This window comes from Lolium perenne, chromosome 4, assembly GCF_019359855.2.
Source record: "Lolium perenne isolate Kyuss_39 chromosome 4, Kyuss_2.0, whole genome shotgun sequence".
Classification (NCBI taxonomy): domain Eukaryota; kingdom Viridiplantae; phylum Streptophyta; class Magnoliopsida; order Poales; family Poaceae; genus Lolium; species Lolium perenne.
In genome coordinates, this window is record NC_067247.2 from 96,736,271 (window position 1) to 96,756,676 (window position 20,406).

The following is a 20,406-nucleotide window of genomic DNA, read 5'->3' on the forward strand; positions in this document are numbered from 1 at the left end:
CTCGGCCGGCGAACCCGAGATTTCGAGATGCACCACGTCCCGGGCCACCATACGCGACGTTTTGGCCGCTTTCGTCGGGCTAGGTGGCCTCAAAAATGAGAAAAAAAAAGTTTTGACATGCACCACGGAGGGACCAAAAATCGTCGGCCATGGTACACCAGCAACCACGGCGCGACTTCAACTTCGTCGGCCATGGCAACTTTTCTTGTAGTGCCCCCGGCCGGCCCACCCGGCCCGCTGCCCGGACAGACCGGCTCCGCGACCGGCCCGGCGATCGCTCCTTCGTCGGTGCCCACCTCGGCTCGCGCCGCCTTACGCGACCCGCATTGTCGCGCCGCCATGCAGGAGGAGTACGACGCGCTGCAGCGCAATAGGACCTGGGAACTCGTTCCCCGGCCCCCTCGCGCCAACGTCATCACCGGCAAATGGGTCTTCAAGCACAAGCTCGGCTCCGACGGTACTCTCGAGCGCTACAAGGCGCGCTGGGTCATGCGCGGCTTTCGGCAGCGCGCTGGCGTCGACTTCACGGATACGTTTGCCCCGGTCATCAAACCGGGCATGATCCGCACGGTGTTGCACCTCGCCGCCTCTCGCGCGTGGTCGGTGCATCAGATGGACGTCTCCAATGCCTTCATTCATGGCCATTTGCAGGAGCAGGTGTACTGTCAGCAGCCCATCGGCTTCGTCGACACCGAGCGCCCCAATGGCGTGTGCTTGCTCTCTCGGTTCCTGTATGGACTGAAGCAGGCGCCCCGCGCCTGGTACCAGCGCATCGCCGGCTGATACGTCTCTGACGTATCGATAATTTCTTATGTTCCATGCCACATTATTGATGATATCTACATGTTTTATGCACACTTTATGTCATATTCGTGCATTTTCTGGAACTAACCTATTAAAAAGATGCCGAAGTGCCAGTTGATGTTTTCTGCTGTTTTTGGTTTCAGAAATCCTAGTAAGGAAATATTCTCGGAATTGGACGAAATCAACGCCCAGGGTCCTATTTTGCCACGAAGCTTCCAGAAGACCGAAGAGTCAACGAAGTGGGGCCACGAGGTGGCCAGGAGGGTAGGCGGCGCGGCCCCACCCTTGGCCGCGCCGACCTGTCTCCTGGGCCCCTCGCGACGCCCCCTGACCTACCCTTCCGCCTACAAATAGCCTTCGTCGCGAAACCCCCAGTACCGAGAGCCACGATACGGAAAACCTTCCAGAGACGCCGCCGCCGCCAATCCCATCTCGGGGGATTCGGGAGATTGATGTCTACGCCCCCCTCCTTTTCCTGTAGACAGTGTTGGGCCTCCAAGAGCAGAGGTTTGTAGAACAGCAGCAAGTTTTCCCTTAAGTGGATCACCCAAGGTTTATCGAACTCAGGGAGGAAGAGGTCAAAGATATCCCTCTCATGCAACCCTGCAACCACAAAGCAAGAAGTCTCTTGTGTCCCCAACACACCTAATAGGTGCACTAGTTCGGCGAAGAGATAGTGAAATACAGGTGGTATGAATAAGTATGAGCAGTAGCAACGGTACCAGAAAATAGCTTGCTGGCGTGTAGTTGATGGTGGTAGTATTGCAGCAGTAGTAACACAGTGAAACAGTAAACAAGCAGTAGTAACGCAGCAGTATTTAGGAACAAGGCCTAGGGATTAGACTTTCACTAGTGGACACTCTCAACATTGATCACATAACAGAATAGATAAATGCATACTCTACACTCTTGTTGGATGATGAACACATTGCGTAGGATTACACGAACCCTCAATGCCAGAGTTAACAAGCTCCACAATTCAATGTTCATATTTAAGTAACCTTAGAGTGTAAGATAGATCAATACGACTAAACCAAGTACTAACGTAGCACGCACACTGTCACCTTCATGCTAAGAAAGGGGGCATAGAACACATCGATACTATCATAGCAATAGTTAACTTCGCAATCTACAAGAGATCATGATCATAGCATAAACCAAGTACTAACACGGATGCACACACTGTCACCATTACACCGTGTAGGAGGAATAAAACTACTTTAATAACATTGCTAGAGTAGCACATAGATAAATTGTGATACAAATACATTGCAATCATAAAGAGATATAAATAAGCACTTCACTATGCCATTCATAACAGCGAATAAGTATTCTGTGAAATATAGCCTAAGAGACCCACACGGTGCACACACTGTCACCTTTACACACGTGGGACAAGGAGTCTCCGGAGATCACATAAGTAAAATTCACTTGACTAGCATAACGACATCTAGATTACAAGCATCATCATATGAATCTCAATCATGTAAAGCAGCTCATGAGATTATTGTATTGAAGTACATAGGAGAGAGATGAACCACATAGCTACCGGTACAGCCCCGAGCCTCGATGGAGAACTACTCCCTCCTCATGGGAGCAGCAGCGGTGATGAAGATGGCGGTGGAGATGGCAGCGGTGTCGATGGAGAAGCCTTCCGGGGGCACTTCCCCGTTCCGGCGGCGTGCCGGAACAGAGACTCCTGTCCCCCAGATCTTGGCTTCGCGATGGCGGCGGCTCTGGAAGGTTTCTGTGGGTTTCGTCAATCGTAATAGGGTTTTCGCGACGGAGGCTTTAAATAGGCGGAAGGGCAGCCACGGAGGGGGCCTGGGGGGCCCACACTATAGGGCGGCGCGGCCCCCCCTCTGGCCGCGCCAGGGTGTGGTGTGGGGCCCCCAGGGCTTCCCTCTGGCGGCTCTCGGGTGTTCTGGATGCTTCCGGGCAAAATAGGAACCTGGGCGTTGATTTCGTCCAATTCCGAGAATATTTCTTTACTAGGATTTCTGAAACCAAAAACAGCAGAAAACAGCAACTGGCCTTTCGGCATCTCGTCAATAGGTTAGTTCCGGAAAATGCATAAAAATGATATAAAGTGTGAACAAAACATGTTGGTATTGTCATAAAACAAGCATGGAACATCAGAAATTATAGATACGTTGGAGACGTATCAGCATCCCCAAGCTTAGTTCCTACTCGTCCTCGAGTAGGTAAACGATAAAAGATAATTTCTGAGGTGACATGCTACCAACATAATCTTAATCATACCATTGTAAAGCTTATGAGATGAATGCAGCGATTCGAAACAATGTAAATGCAATGAGTAAACAATTGAATCATATAGCAAAGACTTTTCATGAATAGTACTTTCAAGACAAGCATCAATAAGTCTTGCATAAGAGTTACTCATAAAGCAATAAATTCTTAGTAAAAGGTATTGAAGCAACACAATGGAAGATTAAGTTTCAGCTGTTGCTTTCAACTTGTAACATGTATATCTTATGGATAGTTGTCAATGCAAAGCAATATAACAAGTGCAATAAGCAAGTATGTAAGAATCAATGCACAGTTCACACAAGTGTTTGCTTCTTGAGGTGGAGAGAAATAGGTGAACTGACTCAACAATGAATAGTAAAAGAATGGTCCTCCATAGAGGAAAAGCATCGATTGCTATATTTGTGCTAGAGCTTTGATTTTGAAAACATGAAACAATTTTGTCAACGGTAGTAATAAAGCATATGTATCATGTAAATTATATCTTATAAGTTGCAAGCCTCATGCATAGTATACTAATAGTGCCCGCACCTTGTCCTAATTAGCTTGGACTACCGGATCATCACAATGCACATGTTTTAACCAAGTGTCACAAAGGGGTACCTCTATGCCGCCTGTACAAAGGTCTAAGGAGAAAGCTCGCATTGGATTTCTCGCTATTGATTATTCTCAACTTAGACATCCATACCGGGACAACATAGACAACAGATAAAACTCCTCTTTTATGCATAAGCATGTGGCAACAATTAATAATTTTCTCATATGAGATTGAGGATATTGTCCAAAACTGAAACTTCCACCATAGATCATGGCTTTAGTTAGCGGCCCAATGTTCTTCTCTAACAATATGCATGCTTAACCATAAGGTGGTAGATCTCTCTTACTTCAGACAAGACGAACACGCATAGTAACTCACATGAAATTCAACAAAGAGTAGTTGATGGCGTCCCCAGTGAACATGGTTATCGCACAACAAGGAACTTAATAAGAGATAAAGTGCATAAGTACATATTCAATACCACAATAGTTTTTAAGCTATTTGTCCCATGAGCTATATATTGCAAAGGTGAATGATGGAATTTTAAAGGTAGCACTCAAGCAATTTACTTTGGAATGGCGGAGAAATACCATGTAGTAGGTAGGTATGGTGGACACAAATGGCATAGTGGTTGGCTCAAGTATTTTGGATGCATGAGAGGTATTCCCTCTCGATACAAGGTTTAGGCTAGCAAGGCTTATTTGAAACAAACACAAGGATGAACCGGTGCAGCAAAACTCACATAAAAGACATATTGTAAACATTATAAGACTCTACACCGTCTTCCTTGTTGTTCAAACTCAATACTAGAAATTATCTAGACCTTAGAGAAACCAAATATGCAAACCAAATTTTAGCATGCTCTATGTATTTCTTCATTAATGGGTGCAAAGTATATGATGCAAGAGCTTAAACATGAGCACAACAATTGCCAAGTATCACATTATTCAAGACATCACACCAATTTCTACATGTAGCATTTTCCGTTTCCAACCATATAATAATTAACGAAGCAGTTTCAACCTTCGCCATGAAAATTAAAAGCTAAGAACACATGTGTTCATACGAACCAGCGGAGCGTGTCTCTCTCCCACACAAGCATTTATTCAAACAAAAACAAAAACAAAAGCATACAGACGCTCCAAGTAAAGCACATAAGATGTGACCGAATAAAAATATAGTTTCAAGAGAAGGAACCTGATAATTTGTCGATGAAGAAGGGGATGCCTTGGGCATCCCCAAGCTTAGACGCTTGAGTCTTCTTGATATATGCAGGGGTGAACCACCGGGGCATCCCCAAGCTTAGAGCTTTCACTCTTCTTGATCATAGTATATCATCCTCCTCTCTTGACCCTTGAAAACTTCCTTCACACCAAACTTCTCATAAACTTCATTAGAGGGGTTAGTACATAATCAAAAACTCACATGTTCAGAGGTGACACAATCATTCTTAACACTTCTGGACATTGCTCAAAGCTACTAGAAGGTAATGGAACAAAGAAATCCACCCAACACAGCAAAAGAAGCAATGCGAAATAAAAGGCAGAATCTGTCAAAACAGAACAGTCCGTAAAGACGAATTTTTAATAAATACTTCCGTTGCTCAGATCAGAAAACTCAAAACTAATGAAAGTTGCGTACATATCTATGGAACACGCACGTAAATTGGCATATTTTTCTGATTTTTCTACAGAGAAAACAGCCCAGATTCGTGACAGATAGAAATCTGTTTCTGCGCAGAAATCCAAATCTAGTATCAACCTTCGATTAGAGGCTTCACTTGGCACAACAAAACACAAAACTAAGATAAGGAGAGGTTGCTACAGTAGTAAACAACTTCCAAGACACAAATATAAAACAAAGTACTGTAGCAAAATAACACATGGGTTATCTCCCAAGAAGTTCTTTTCTTTATAGCCATTAAGATGGGCTCAGCAGTTTTAATGATGCACTCGCAAGAAATAGTAGTTGGAGCAAAAAGAGAGCATCAAGAGGCAAATTTAAAACACATTTAAGTCTAACATGCTTCCTATGCATAGAAATCTTGTAAATAAACAAGTTCATGAAGAGCAAAGTAACAAGCATAGGAAGATAAAACAAGTGTAGCTTCAAAAATTTCAGCACATAGAGAGGCATTTTAGTAACATGAAAATTTCTACAACCATATTTTCCTCTCTCATAATAACTTTCAGTAGCAACATGAGCAAACTCAACAATATAACTATCAAATGAAACATTCTTATCATGAGTCTCATGCATAAAATTATTACTCTCCACATAAGCATAATCAATTTTATTAGTAATAGTGGGAGCAAATTCAACAAAGTAGCTATCATTATTATTCTCATCAAGTGTAGGAGGCATAGTATAATCACAACAAAATTTACTCTCCATAGTAGGTGGCACCAAAAGACCACTATCATTATAATCATCATATATGGGAGGCAAAGTATCATCAAAGAAAATTTTCTCCTCAATGCTTGGGGGACTAAAAAGATCATGAAAACCAGCTTCCCCAAGCTTAGAACTTTCTATATCATTATCAACAATGGTGTTCAAAGCGTTCATACTAATATTACTACCAGCATGCAAATAAGATTCCATAGGTTTTTTAATTTTCGCATCAAACAATCCATGTTTTAAATCAGGAAATAGCATAAGAAGCTCATTCTTGTCCATTATGCCAAACTAGTGTAAACAAGAAACAAAAAGATGCAATTGCAGGATCTAAAGGAAATAGCTTTGAGTACTTACGACGGCGAAAATAGCTTAGTAGCCGAGATCCGGAGTGTGAGTACCTTTTACCTTTCCTCCCCGGCAACGGCGCCAGAAAATAGCTTGATGTCTACGCCCCCTCCTTTTCCTGTAGACAGTGTTGGGCCTCCAAGAGCAGAGGTTTGTAGAACAGCAGCAAGTTTTCCCTTAAGTGGATCACCCAAGGTTTATCGAACTCAGGGAGGAAGAGGTCAAAGATATCCCTCTCATGCAACCCTGCAACCACAAAGCAAGAAGTCTCTTGTGTCCCCAACACACCTAATAGGTGCACTAGTTCGGCGAAGAGATAGTGAAATACAGGTGGTATGAATAAGTATGAGCAGTAGCAACGGTACCAGAAAATAGCTTGCTGGCGTGTAGTTGATGGTGGTAGTATTGCAGCAGTAGTAACACAGTGAAACAGTAAACAAGTAGTAGTAACGCAGCAGTATTTAGGAACAAGGCCTAGGGATTAGACTTTCACTAGTGGACACTCTCAACATTGATCACATAACAGAATAGATAAATGCATACTCTACACTCTTGTTGGATGATGAACACATTGCGTAGGATTACACGAACCCTCAATGCCAGAGTTAACAAGCTCCACAATTCAATGTTCATATTTAAGTAACCTTAGAGTGTAAGATAGATCAATACGACTAAACCAAGTACTAACGTAGCACGCACACTGTCACCTTCATGCTAAGAAAGGGGGCATAGAACACATCGATACTATCATAGCAATAGTTAACTTCGCAATCTACAAGAGATCATGATCATAGCATAAACCAAGTACTAACACGGATGCACACACTGTCACCATTACACCGTGTAGGAGGAATAAAACTACTTTAATAACATTACTAGAGTAGCACATAGATAAATTGTGATACAAATACATTGCAATCATAAAGAGATATAAATAAGCACTTCACTATGCCATTCATAACAGTGAATAAGTATTCTTTGAAATATAGCCTAAGAGACCCACACGGTGCACACACTGTCACCTTTACACACGTGGGACAAGGAGTCTCCGGAGATCACATAAGTAAAATTCACTTGACTAGCATAACGACATCTAGATTACAAGCATCATCATATGAATCTCAATCATGTAAAGCAGCTCATGAGATTATTGTATTGAAGTACATAGGAGAGAGATGAACCACATAGCTACCGGTACAGCCCCGAGCCTCGATGGAGAACTACTCCCTCCTCATGGGAGCAGCAGCGGTGATGAAGATGGCGGTGGAGATGGCAGCGGTGTCGATGGAGAGGCCTTCCGGGGTCACTTCCCCGTTCCGGCGGCGTGCCGGAACAGAGACTCCTGTCCCCCAGATCTTGGCTTCGCGATGGCGGCGGCTCTGGAAGGTTTCTGTGGGTTTCGTCAATCGTAATAGGGTTTTCGCGACGGAGGCTTTAAATAGGCGGAAGGGCAGCCTCGGAGGGGGCCTGGGGGGCCCACACTATAGGGCGGCGCGGCCCCCCCCCCTCTGGCCGTGCCAGGGTGTGGTGTGGGGCCCCCAGGGCTTCCCTCTGGCGGCTCTCGGGAGTTCTGGATGCTTCCGGGCAAAATAGGAACCTGGGCGTTGATTTCGTCCAATTCCGAGAATATTTCTTTACTAGGATTTCTGAAACCAAAAACAGCAGAAAACAGCAACTGGCCTTTCGGCATCTCGTCAATAGGTTAGTTCCGGAAAACGCATAAAAATGATATAAAGTGTGAACAAAACATGTTGGTATTGTCATAAAACAAGCATGGAACATCAGAAATTATAGATACATTGGAGACGTATCAGAGATCACCTCCGGCACCCTGCCGGAGAGGGGAATCATCTCCCGGAGGACTCTACGCCGCCATGGTCGCCTCCGGAGTGATGTGTGAGTAGTCTATCCCTGGACTATGGGTCCATAGCAGTAGCTAGATGGTTGTCTTCTCCTCATTGTGCTTAATTGTCGGGTCTTGTGAGCTGCTGATACGTCTCCGACGTATCGATAATTTCTTATGTTCCATGCCACATTATTGATGTTATCTACATGTTTTATGCACACTTTATGTCATATTCGTGCATTTTCTGGAACTAACCTATTAACAAGATGCCGAAGTGCCGCTTGTCGTTTCTGCTGTTTTTGGTTTCAGAAATCCTAGTAACAAAATATTCTCGGAATTGGACGAAATCAACGCCTGTGGTCCTATTTTGCCACGAAGCTTCCGAGTCCGAAGAGGAGACGAAGAGGGGCCACGAGGGGCCACACCCTAGGGCGGCGCGGCCCCCCCCCCTTGGCCGCGCGGCCCTGTGGTGTGGGGCCCTCGTGCCGCCTCCTGACCTGCCCTTCCGCATACTTAAAGCCTCCGTTGCGAAACCCCCAGTACCGAGAGCCACGATACGGAAAACCTTCCAGAGACGCCGCCGCCGCCGATCCCATCTCGGGGGATCCAGGAGATCGTCTCCGGCACCCTGCCGGAGAGGGGAATCATCTCCCGGAGGACTCTACGCCGCCATGGTCGCCTCTGGAGTGATGTGTGAGTAGTCTACCCCTGGACTATGGGTCCATAGCAGTAGCTAGATGGTTGTCTTCTCCCCATTGTGCTTCATTGTCGGATCTTGTGAGCTGCCTAACATGATCAAGATCATCTATCTGTAATTCTATATGTTGCGTTTGTTGGGATCCGATGAATAGAGAATACTTGTTATGTTGATTATCAATTCATGTCTATGTGTTGTTTATGATCTTGCATGCTCTCCGTTATTAGTAGATGCTCTGGCCAAGTTGATGCTAGTAACTCCAAGAGGGAGTATTTATGCTCGATAGTGGGTTCATGTCTCCGTGAATGCGGAGGGGTGACAAGAACCTCTAAGGTTATGGATGTGCTTGTTGCCACTAGGGATAAAACATTGGTGCTATGTTCAAGGATGTAGTCACTAGTTACATTACGCGCAATACTTAATGCAATTGTCTGTTGTTAGCAACTTAATACGGAGGGGGTTCGGATGATAACTCTGAAGGTGGACTTTTTAGGCATAGATGCATGCTGGATGGCGGTCTATGTACTTTGTCGTAATGCCCAATTAAATCTCACTATACTCATCATAATATGTATGTGCATGGTCATGCCCTCTTTATTTGTCAATTGCCCAACTGTAATTTGTTCACCCAACATGCTGTTTATCTTATGGGAGAGACACCTCTAGTGAACTGTGGACCCCGGTCCAATTCTCTATACTGAAATACAATCTACTGCAATACTTGTTCTACTGTTTTCTGCAAACAATCATCTTCCACACAATACGGTTAATCCTTTGTTACAGCAAGCCGGTGAGATTGACAACCTCACTGTTTCGTTGGGGCAAAGTACTTTGGTTGTGTTGTGCAGGTTCCACGTTGGCGCCGGAATCTCTGGTGTTGCGCCGCACTACATCCCGCCGCCATCAACCTTCAACGTGCTTCTTGAATCCTACTGGTTCGATTAAACCTTGGTTTCTTACTGAGGGAAACTTGCCGCTGTGCGCATCACACCTTCCTCTTGGGGTTCCCAACGGACGTGTCAACCACACGCATCAAGCAAATTTCTGGCGCCGTTGCCGGGGAGATCAAGACACGCTGCAAGGGGAGTCTCCACTTCTCAATCTCTTTACTTTGTTTTTGTCTTGCTTAGTTTTATTTACTACTTTGTTTGCTGCACTAAATCAAAATACAAAAAAATTAGTTGCTAGTTTTACTTTATTTGCTATCTTGTTTGCTATATCAAAAACACAAAAAAATTAGTTACTTGCATTTACTTTATCTAGTTTGCTTTATCTACTATTGCTAAAATGAGTAATCCTGAAGTTGAAGTTCGTTCGTTTAAGCAACAAGGGGGAGAATGTTTAAGAGATGCTTGGTATAGAATTAGTAATGCCCATAATAGGTGCACTAAGAAACACTCCACCACTATTTTACTCAGGAATTTTTATGTTGGTATCTCTAGCTGGAATAGGTATGTTCTTGATTGTCTCGCAGGAGGTAACTTCTTAAGTACTCCTGCATTAGAAGCTAGCTGCATTATTGAGAGTCTATTTGGAATACCCCCTGTTGATGAAGTTAAAACTGAAATCTCTCTTGAAGATGTTATAAAAAAATTGGAAACCATAGAGAAAAAATTTCCAAGTGTTGAAACTAAATTGGAAATGTTACTTGATAAAACTGATGAACTTGATAAATCCTTAGGAGGAATTGATGAAAGAATTAGTGTCCTAGGAACTTGTGTTGTCCATGATGATCAAATTAATAGGATTGATGAACTTGAAAAAGCTATGGGAACCTTGGGTTCAACATTTTCTTCTCTTAAATATAAGGAGAAAGCTTATGTGGGTAAGGAGCAAAAGTTTATGTATGTCTCTAAAGTGCCTAAACCAAAGAAATATTACTATAGGCCTAAAATTGATAAAGCCCTTAGTACCACCACGGATGAGGGAAACTTGCCGCTGTGCGCATCACACCTTCCTCTTGGGGTTCCCAACGGACGTGTCAACCACACGCATCAAGCAAATTTCTGGCGCCGTTGCCGGGGATCCCATCTCGGGGGATCCAGGAGATCGCCTCCGGCACCCTGCCGGAGAGGGGAATCATCTCCCGGAGGACTCTACGCCGCCATGGTCGCCTCCGGAGTGATGTGTGAGTAGTCTACCCCTGGACTATGGGTCCATAGCAGTAGCTAGATGGTTGTCTTCTCCCCATTGTGCTTCATTGTCGGATCTTGTGAGCTGCCTAACATGATCAAGATCATCTATCTGTAATTCTATATGTTGCGTTTGTTGGGATCCGATGAATAGAGAATACTTGTTATGTTGATTATCAATTCATGTCTATGTGTTGTTTATGATCTTGCATGCTCTCCGTTATTAGTAGATGCTCTGGCCAAGTTGATGCTAGTAACTCCAAGAGGGAGTATTTATGCTCGATAGTGGGTTCATGTCTCCGTGAATCTGGAGGGGTGACAAGAACCTCTAAGGTTATGGATGTGCTGTTGCCACTAGGGATAAAACATTGGTGCTATGTTCAAGGATGTAGTCACTAGTTACATTACGCGCAATACTTAATGCAATTGTCTGTTGTTAGCAACTTAATACTGGAGGGGGTTCGGATGATAACCTGAAGGTGGACTTTTTAGGCATAGATGCATGCTGGATGGCGGTCTATGTACTTTGTCGTAATGCCCAATTAAATCTCACTATACTCATCATAATATGTATGTGCATGGTCATGCCCTCTTTATTTGTCAATTGCCCAACTGTAATTTGTTCACCCAACATGCTGTTTATCTTATGGGAGAGACACCTCTAGTGAACTGTGGACCCCGGTCCAATTCTCTATACTGAAATACAATCTACTGCAATACTTGTTCTACTGTTTTCTGCAAACAATCATCTTCCACACAATACGGTTAATCCTTTGTTACACCAAGCCGGTGAGATTGACAACCTCACTGTTTCGTTGGGGCAAAGTACTTTGGTTGTGTTGTGCAGGTTCCACGTTGGCGCCGGAATCTCTGGTGTTGCGCCGCACTACATCCCGCCGCCATCAACCTTCAACGTGCTTCTTGACTCCTACTGGTTCGATTAAACCTTGGTTTCTTACTGAGGGAAACTTGCCGATGTGCGCATCACACCTTCCTCTTGGGGTTCCCAACGGACGTGTCAACCACACGCATCAGCTGCCGAACATGATCAAGATCATCTATCCGTAATTCTATATGTTGTGTTTGTTGGGATCCGATGAATAAAGAATACCATGTTATGTTGATTATCAATTTATATCCATGTGTTGTTTATGATCTTGCATGCTCTCCGTTATTAGTAGATGCTCTGGCCAAGTTGATGCTAGTAACTCCAAGAGGGAGTATTTATGCTCGATAGTGGGTTCATGTCTCCGTGAATCTGGGGGAGTGAGAGAAACCTTTAAGATTATGGATGTGTTGTTGCCACTAGGGATAAAACATTGATGATATGTCCGAGGATGTAGTTATTGATTACATTACGCGCAATACTTAATGCAATTGTCTGTTGTTAGCAACTTAATACTGGAGGGGGTTCGGATGATAACCTGAAGGTGGACTTTTTAGGCATAGATGCATGCTGGATAGCGGTCTATGTACTTTGTCGTAATGCCCAATTAAATCTCACAATACTCATCATATCATGTATGTGCATGGTCATGCCCTCTCTATTTGTCAATTGCCCAACTGTAATTTGTTCACCCAACATGCTATTTATCTTATGGGAGAGACACCTCTAGTGAACTGTGGACCCCGGTCCATTCTTTACATCTGAAATACAATCTACTGCAATACTTGTTCTACTGTTTTCTGCAAACAATCATCATTCACACTATACATCTAATCCTTTGTTACAGCAAGCCGGTGAGATTGACAACATCGCTGTTACGTTGGGACAAAGTACTTTGGTTGTGTTGTGCAGGTTCCACGTTGGCGCCGGAATCCCTGGTGTTGCGCCGCACTACATCTCGCCGCCATCAACCTTCAACGTGCTTCTTGGCTCCTACTGGTTCGATTAAACCTTGGTTTCATACTGAGGGAAAACTTGCCGCTGTACGCATCACACCTTCCTCTTGGGGTTCCCAATGGACGCGTGATGTACGCGTATCAAGCTCTTTTTCTGGCGCCGTTGCCGGGGAGATCAAGACACGCTGCAAGGGGAGTCTCCACATCGCAATCTCTTTACTTTTTTTTTGTCTTGCTTAGTTTTATTTACTACTTTGTTTGCTGCACTAAATCAAAATACAAAAAAATTAGTTGCTAGTTTTACTTTATTTGCTATATCAAAAACACACAAAAAAATTAGTTACTTGCATTTACTTTATCTAGTTTGCTTTATTTACTGTTGCTAAAATGGGTACTCCTGAAAATACTAAGTTGTGTGACTTCACAACCACAAATAATAATGATTTCTTATGCACACCTATTGCTCCACCTGCTACTACAGCAGAATTCTTTCAAATTAACCTGCTTTACTGAATCTTGTTATGCGAGAGCAATTTTCTGGTGTTAGTTCTGATGATGCTGCTGCCCATCTCAATAATTTTGTTGAACTTTGTGAAATGCAAAAGTATAAAGATGTAGATGGTGACATTATAAAATTAAAATTGTGCCCTTTCTCATTAAGAGGAAGAGCTAAAGATTGGTTGCTATCTCTGCCTAAGAATAGTATTGATTCATGGACTAAATGCAAGGATGCTTTTATTGGTAGATATTATCCCCCTGCTAAAATTATATCTTTGAGGAGTAGCATAATGAATTTTAAACAATTGGATACTGAGCATGTTGCACAAGCATGGGAAAGAATGAAATCTTTGGTTAAAAATTGCCCAACCCATGGACTGACTACTTGGATGATCATCCAAACCTTTTATGTAGGACTGAATTTTTCTTCGCGGAACCTATTGGATTCAGCTGCTGGAGGTACCTTTATGTCCATCACTCTTGGCGAAGCGACAAAGCTTCTTGATAATATGATGATCAACTACTCTGAATGGCACACGGAAAGAGCTCCACAAGGTAAGAAGGTAAATTCTGTCGAAGAAACCTCTTCCTTGAGTGATAAGATTGATGCTATTATGTCTATGCTTGTGAATGGTAGGCCTAATGTTAATCCTAATAATGTTCCGTTAGCGTCATTGGTTGCTCAAAAAGAATATGTTGATGTGAATTTCATTAAAAATAACAATTATAATAATTCTAGGCCATATCCTGCTAATGGTAACTCTTATGGTAGATACGCTTCACCTAATGAAGAAAAGATGTTAGAAATTGAAAGATCCACCAAGAACTTTATGCAATCACAATATGAGCAAAATAAATTGTTTACTAAAACTATGAATGAGCAATCTACCTTGTTGAAGAATATAGGAAATCAACTTGAAAATCTGAATATGGAGATCTCTGGGTTGCAAACTAAACTTGCGAATGCTGAAAACCGAATCTCATATATGTCTGCGTCACAATCTTCTTTAATTAATAAAATGGCTGCTAAACCTGAGGATATAGATAATAAAATTGTTACTACATCAAATGCCATCCAAGTTAGAATTAATGAGAATATAAGATTGATGGCCGAATTGCGTGCTAGATGGGAAAGAGAAGAAAATGAAAAAGAAGAGAATATAGCTAAAGTTTGGACTATTACCACCACTAGTAATGCTAATGCTACACAAGTTGCTGCACCTCCTACTATTAATGGTAAAATAATTGGTGTTAGCAATGTTTCCACTTCTAATGCAAAGCGCGAAAAACTGACTGAAACTGCTAAAGCTATTTGAAATCGCTGTGATAAAGCTTGCTGAAATTTTTTCCAACATTGGGGATGATGATCCCATTGCTTTAGATTATAATGGTTTAAATTTTGATGATTGCCACATCTCTGAAGTTATAAAGTTCTTACAAAAACTTGCTAAAAGTCCTAATGCTAGTGCTATAAATTTGGCTTTCACGAAACATATTACAAATGCTCTCATAAAAGCTAGAGAAGAGAAATTAGAACGCGAAGCTTCTATTCCTAGGAAGCTCGAGGATGGTTGGGAGCCCATCATTAAGATGAAGGTCAATGACTTTGATTGTAATGCTTTATGTGATCTTGGTGCAAGTATTTCTGTTATGCCTAAGAAAATTTATAATATGCTTGACTTGCCACCATTGAAAAATTGTTATTTGGATGTTAATCTTGCTGATCATTCTACAAAGAAACCTTTGGGGAAATTTGATAATGTTCGCATTACCGTTAACAATAACCTTGTCCCCGTTGATTTTGTTGTCTTGGATATTGAATGCAATGCATCTTGTCCCATTATATTGGGAAGACCTTTTCTTCGAACTGTTGGTGCTATCATTGATAATGAAGGAAGGTAATATTAAATATCAATTTCCTCTCAAGAAAGGTATGGAACACTTCCCTAGAAAGAGAATGAAGTTACCTTTTGATTCTATTATTAGAACAAATTATGATGTTGACACTTCGTCTCTTGATAACACTTGATACACACTTTCTGCGCCTAGCTGAAAGGCGTTAAAGAAAACGCTTATGGGAGACAACCCATGTTTTTACTACAGTACTTTGTTTTTATTTTGTGTCTTGGAAGTTGTTTACTACTTTAGCAACCTCTCCTTATCTTAGTTTTGTGCTTTGTTGTGCCAAGTAAAGTCGTTGATAGTAAGGTTCATACTAGATTTGGATTACTGCGCAGAAACAGATTTCTTTGCTGTCACGAATCTGGGCAAAATTCTCTGTAGGTAGCTCAGAAAATTATGCCAATTTACGTGAGTGATCCTCAGATATGTACGCAACTTTCATTCAATTTGAGCATTTTCATTTGAGCAAGTCTGGTGCCTCAATAAAATTCGTCATTACGAACTGTTCTGTTTTGACAGATTCTGCCTTTTATTTCGCATTGCCTGTTTTGTTATGTTCGATGGATATTTCGATTCCATTGACTTTCAGTAGCTTTGTGCAATGTCCAGAAGTGTTAAGAATGATTATGTCACCTCTGAACATGTATATTTTGATTGTGCACTAACCCTCTAATGAGTTGTTTTGAGTTTGGTGTGGAGGAAGTTTTCAAGGATCAAGAGAGGGAGATGATACAACATGATCAAGGAGAGTGAAAGCTCTAAGCTTGGGGATGCCCCGGTGGTTCACCCCTGCATATATCAAGAAGACTCAAGCGTCTAAGCTTGGGGATGCCCAAGGCATCCCCTTCTTCATCGACAACATTATCAGGTTCCTCCCCTGAAACTATATTTTTATTCCATCACATCTTATGTGCTTTGCTTGGAGAGTCGGTTTGTTTTTGTTTTTGTTTTGTTTGAATAAAATGGATCCTAGCATTCATTGTGTGGGAGAGAGACACGCTCCGCTGTTGCATATGGACAAGTATGTCCTTAGGCTTTACTCATAATATTCATAGCGAAGTTTCTTCTTCGTTAAATTGTTATATGGTTGGAATTGGAAAATGATACATGTAGTAATTTGCTAAAATGTCTTGGATAATGTGATACTTGGCAATTGTTGTGCTCATGTTTAAGCTCTTGCATCATATACTTTGCACCTATTAATGAAGAAATACATAGAGCATGCTAAAATTTGGTTTGCATATTTGGTCTCTCTAAGGTCTAGATAATTTCTAGTATTGAGTTTGAACAACAAGGAAGACGGTGTAGAGTCTTATAATGTTTACAATATGTCTTTTATGTGAGTTTTGCTGCACCGCTTCATCCTTGTGTTTGTTTCAAATAGCCTTGCTAGCCTAAACCTTGTATCGAGAGGGAATACTTCTCATGCATCCAAAATACTTGAGCCAACCACTATGCCATTTGTGTCCACCATACCTACCTACTACATGGTATTTCTCCGCCATTCCAAAGTAAATTGCTTGAGTGCTACCTTTAAATTTTCTATCCTCTACCTTTACAATATATAGCTCATGGGACAAATAGCCTAAAAACTATTGTGGTATTGAATATGTACTTATGCACTTTATCTCTTATTAAGTTGCTTGTTGTGCGATAACCATGTTCCTGGGGACGCCATCAACTACTCTTTGTTGAATATCATGTGAGTTGCTATGCATGTTCGTCTTGTCTGAAGTAAGGGAGATTTACCGCTAGAATGGTTAGAGCATTGCATAATGTTAGAGAAGAACATTGGGCCGCTAACTAAAGCCATGATCCATGGTGGAAGTTTCAGTTTTGGACAAATATCCTCAATCTCATATGAGAAAATTAATTGTTGCTACATGCTTATGCATTAAAGAGGAGTCCATTATTTGTTGTCTATGTTGTCCCGGTATGGATGTCTAAGTTGAGAATAATCAATAGCGAGAAATCCGATGCGAGCTTTCTCCTTAGACCTTTGTACAGGCGGCATAGAGGTACCCCTTTGTGACACTTGGTTAAAACATGTGCATTGCGATGATAATCCAGGTAATCCGAGCTAATTAGGACAAGGTGCGGGCACTATTAGTATACTATGCATGAGGCTTGCAGCTTGTAAGATATAATTTACATAACACATATGCTTTATTACTACCGTTGACAAAATTGTTTCTTGTTTTCAAAATCAAAGCTCTAGCACAAATATAGCAATCGATGCTTTCCTTTTTGAAGGACCTTTCTTTTACTTTTATGTTGAGTCAGTTCACCCATCTCTCTCCACCTCAAGAAGCAAACACTTGTGTGAACTATGCATGGATTCCTACATACTTGCATATTGCACTTGTTATATACTCTATGTTGACAAATATCCATGAGATATCCATGTTATAAGTTGAAAGCAACCGCTGAAACTTCATCTTCCCTTGTGTTGCTTCAATACCTTTACTTTGAATTATTGCTTTATGAGTTAACTCTTATGCAAGACTTATTGATGCTTGTCTTGAAGTACTATTCATGAAAAGTCTTTGCTATATGATTCATTTGTTTACTCATGTCATATACATTGTTTTGATCGCTGCATTCACTACATATGCTTACAATAGTATGATCAAGGTTATGATGGCATGTCACTCCAGAAATTATCTTTGTTTATCGTTTACCCGGCTCGGGACGAGCAAACTAAGCTTGGGGATGCTGATACGTCTCCGACGTATCGATAATTTCTTATGTTCCATGCCACATTATTGATGATATCTACATGTTTTATGCACACTTTATGTCATATTCGTGCATTTTCTGGAACTAACCTATTAACAAGATGCCGAAGTGCCGATTCTTTGTTTTCTCATTTTTGGTTTCAGAAATCCTAGTAAGGAAATATTCTCGGAATTGGACGAAATCAACGCCCAGGGTCCTATTTTGCCACGAAGCTTCCAGAAGACCGAAGAGTCAACGAAGTGGGGCCACGAGGTGGCCAGGAGGGTAGGCGGCGCGGCCCCACCCTTGGCCGCGCCGACCTGTCTCCTGGGCCCCTCGCGACGCCCCCTGACCTACCCTTCCGCCTAAAAATAGCCTTCATCGCGAAACCCCCAGTACCGAGAGCCACGATACGGAAAACCTTCCAGAGACGCCGCCGCCGCTAATCCCATCTCGGGGGATTCAGGAGATCGCCTCCGGCACCCTGCCGGAGAGGGGAATCATCTCCCGGAGGACTCTACGCCGCCATGGTCGCCTCCGGAGTGATGTGTGAGTAGTCTACCCCTTGACTATGGGTCCATAGCAGTAGCTAGATGGTTGTCTTCTCCTCATTGTGCTTAATTGTCGGGTCTTGTGAGCTGCCGAACATGATCAAGATCATCTATCTGTAATTCTATATGTTGTGTTTGTTGGGATCCGATGAATAGAGAATACCATGTTATGTTGATTATCAATTTATATCCATGTGTTGTTTATGATCTTGCATGCTCTCCGTTATTAGTAGATGCTCTGGCCAAGTTGATGCTAGTAACTCCAAGAGGGAGTATTTATGCTCGATAGTGGGTTCATGTCTCCGTGAATCTGGGGGAGTGAGAGAAACCTCTAAGATTATGGATGTGCTGTTGCCACTAGGGATAAAACATTGATGCTATGTCCGAGGATGTAGTTATTGATTACATTACGCGCAATACTTAATGCAATTGTCTGTTGTTAGCAACTTAATACTGGAGGGGGTTCGGATGATAACCTGAAGGTGGACTTTTTAGGCATAGATGCATGCTGGATAGCGGTTTATGTACTTTGTCGTAATGCCCAATTAAATCTCACTATACTCATCATAATATGTATGTGCATGGTCATGCCCTCTCTATTTGTCAATTGCCCAACTGTAATTTGTTCACCCAACATGTTGTTTATCTTATGGGAGAGACACCTCTAGTGAACTGTGGACCCCGGTCCAATTCTCTATACTGAAATACAATCTACTGCAATACTCATTCTACTGTTTTCTGCAAACAATCATCATCCACACTATACATCTAATCCTTTGTTACAGCAAGCCAGTGAGATTGACAACCTCGCTGTTTCGTTGGGGCAAAGTACTTGGTTTGTGTTGTGCAGGTTCCACGTTGGCGCCGGAATCCCTGGTGTTGCGCCGCACTACATCTCGCCGCCATCAACCTTCAACGTGCTTCTTGGCTCCTACTGGTTCGATTAAACCTTGGTTTCATACTGAGGGAAAACTTGCCGCTGTACGCATCACACCTTCCTCTTGGGGTTCCCAACGGACGCGTGCTGTACGCGTATCACCGGCTTCCTGCATCAGCCTTGCTTCCGCTCCACGCGCTCTGATGCGTCGTTGTTCGTCTACCGGACCGGCAACGACATGGCATACCTGCTGCTGTACGTCGACGACATCATCCTGAGGGCCTCCACCGCTGGTCTTCTTTGACAGCTCACCGACAGTCTTCGCGATGAGTTCGCGTTGAAGGATCTTGGCCCACTCCACTACTTCCTCGGCATCGAGGTTGTCCGGCGTGCGGACGGGTTCTTCCTTCATCAGCGGAAGTATGCCCACGAGCTTCTCGAGCGTGCAGGGATGCTTAACTGCAACCCTGTGCCTACTCCTGTCGACACGAAGGCCAAGCTCTCCGCCAGTGATGGGTCGCTGGCGTCCGACGCGCCGTTCTACCGCTCCATCATCGGTGCTCTCCAGTACTTAACGTTGACGCGACCGGAGCTCCAGTATGCCGTGCAGCAGGTGTGCTTGCACATGCATGCTCCTCGGGATGCTCATTGGGTTGCGGCGAAGCGGATTCTCCGCTACGTCTGTGGTACCATGGGCTACAGCTTGTCGTTGCATGCTTCACCCTCGACGTCGACTGACCTCGTCGCCTACTCGGACGCGGACTGGGCGGGTTGCCCGGATACGCGCCGCTCCACCAGCGGCTACTGCGTCTACCTCGGCTCGTCGCTCGTCTCTTGGTCCTCCAAGAGGCAGCCCACCGTGTCTCTCTCTAGTGCTGAGGCCGAGTACCGCGCCGTGGCTAATGCTGTGGTTGAGTGCACATGGCTTCGTCAGCTTCTGTCCGAGCTCTCTTGTCCTGTTGACAAGGCTACGGTTGGTCTTCTGTGA

General features: G+C 43.1%; 1 protein-coding gene across 1 annotated transcript; it reads left to right on the forward strand.

Moving 5' to 3' along the window:
• The first annotated feature begins 339 nt into the window (after positions 1 to 339).
• LOC127347022 (uncharacterized mitochondrial protein AtMg00810-like) lies at positions 340 to 20,406 on the forward strand. Its single transcript, XM_051373254.1, has 2 exons — positions 340 to 761; positions 19,737 to 20,406. Exons 1-2 carry the CDS (start codon positions 340 to 342, stop codon positions 20,404 to 20,406), a joined length of 1,092 nt encoding a protein of 363 aa, XP_051229214.1.

Excerpts from the sequence above, each read along its gene's own strand:
- LOC127347022 (XM_051373254.1), top strand. The coding sequence starts at position 340 with ATGCAGGAGGAGTACGACGCGCTGCAGCGCAATAGGACCTGGGAACTC. Across the intron at positions 762-19,736 it reads AAGCAGGCGCCCCGCGCCTG|TCTTCGCGATGAGTTCGCGT; the intron begins GTACCAGCGCAT and ends GCTCACCGACAG.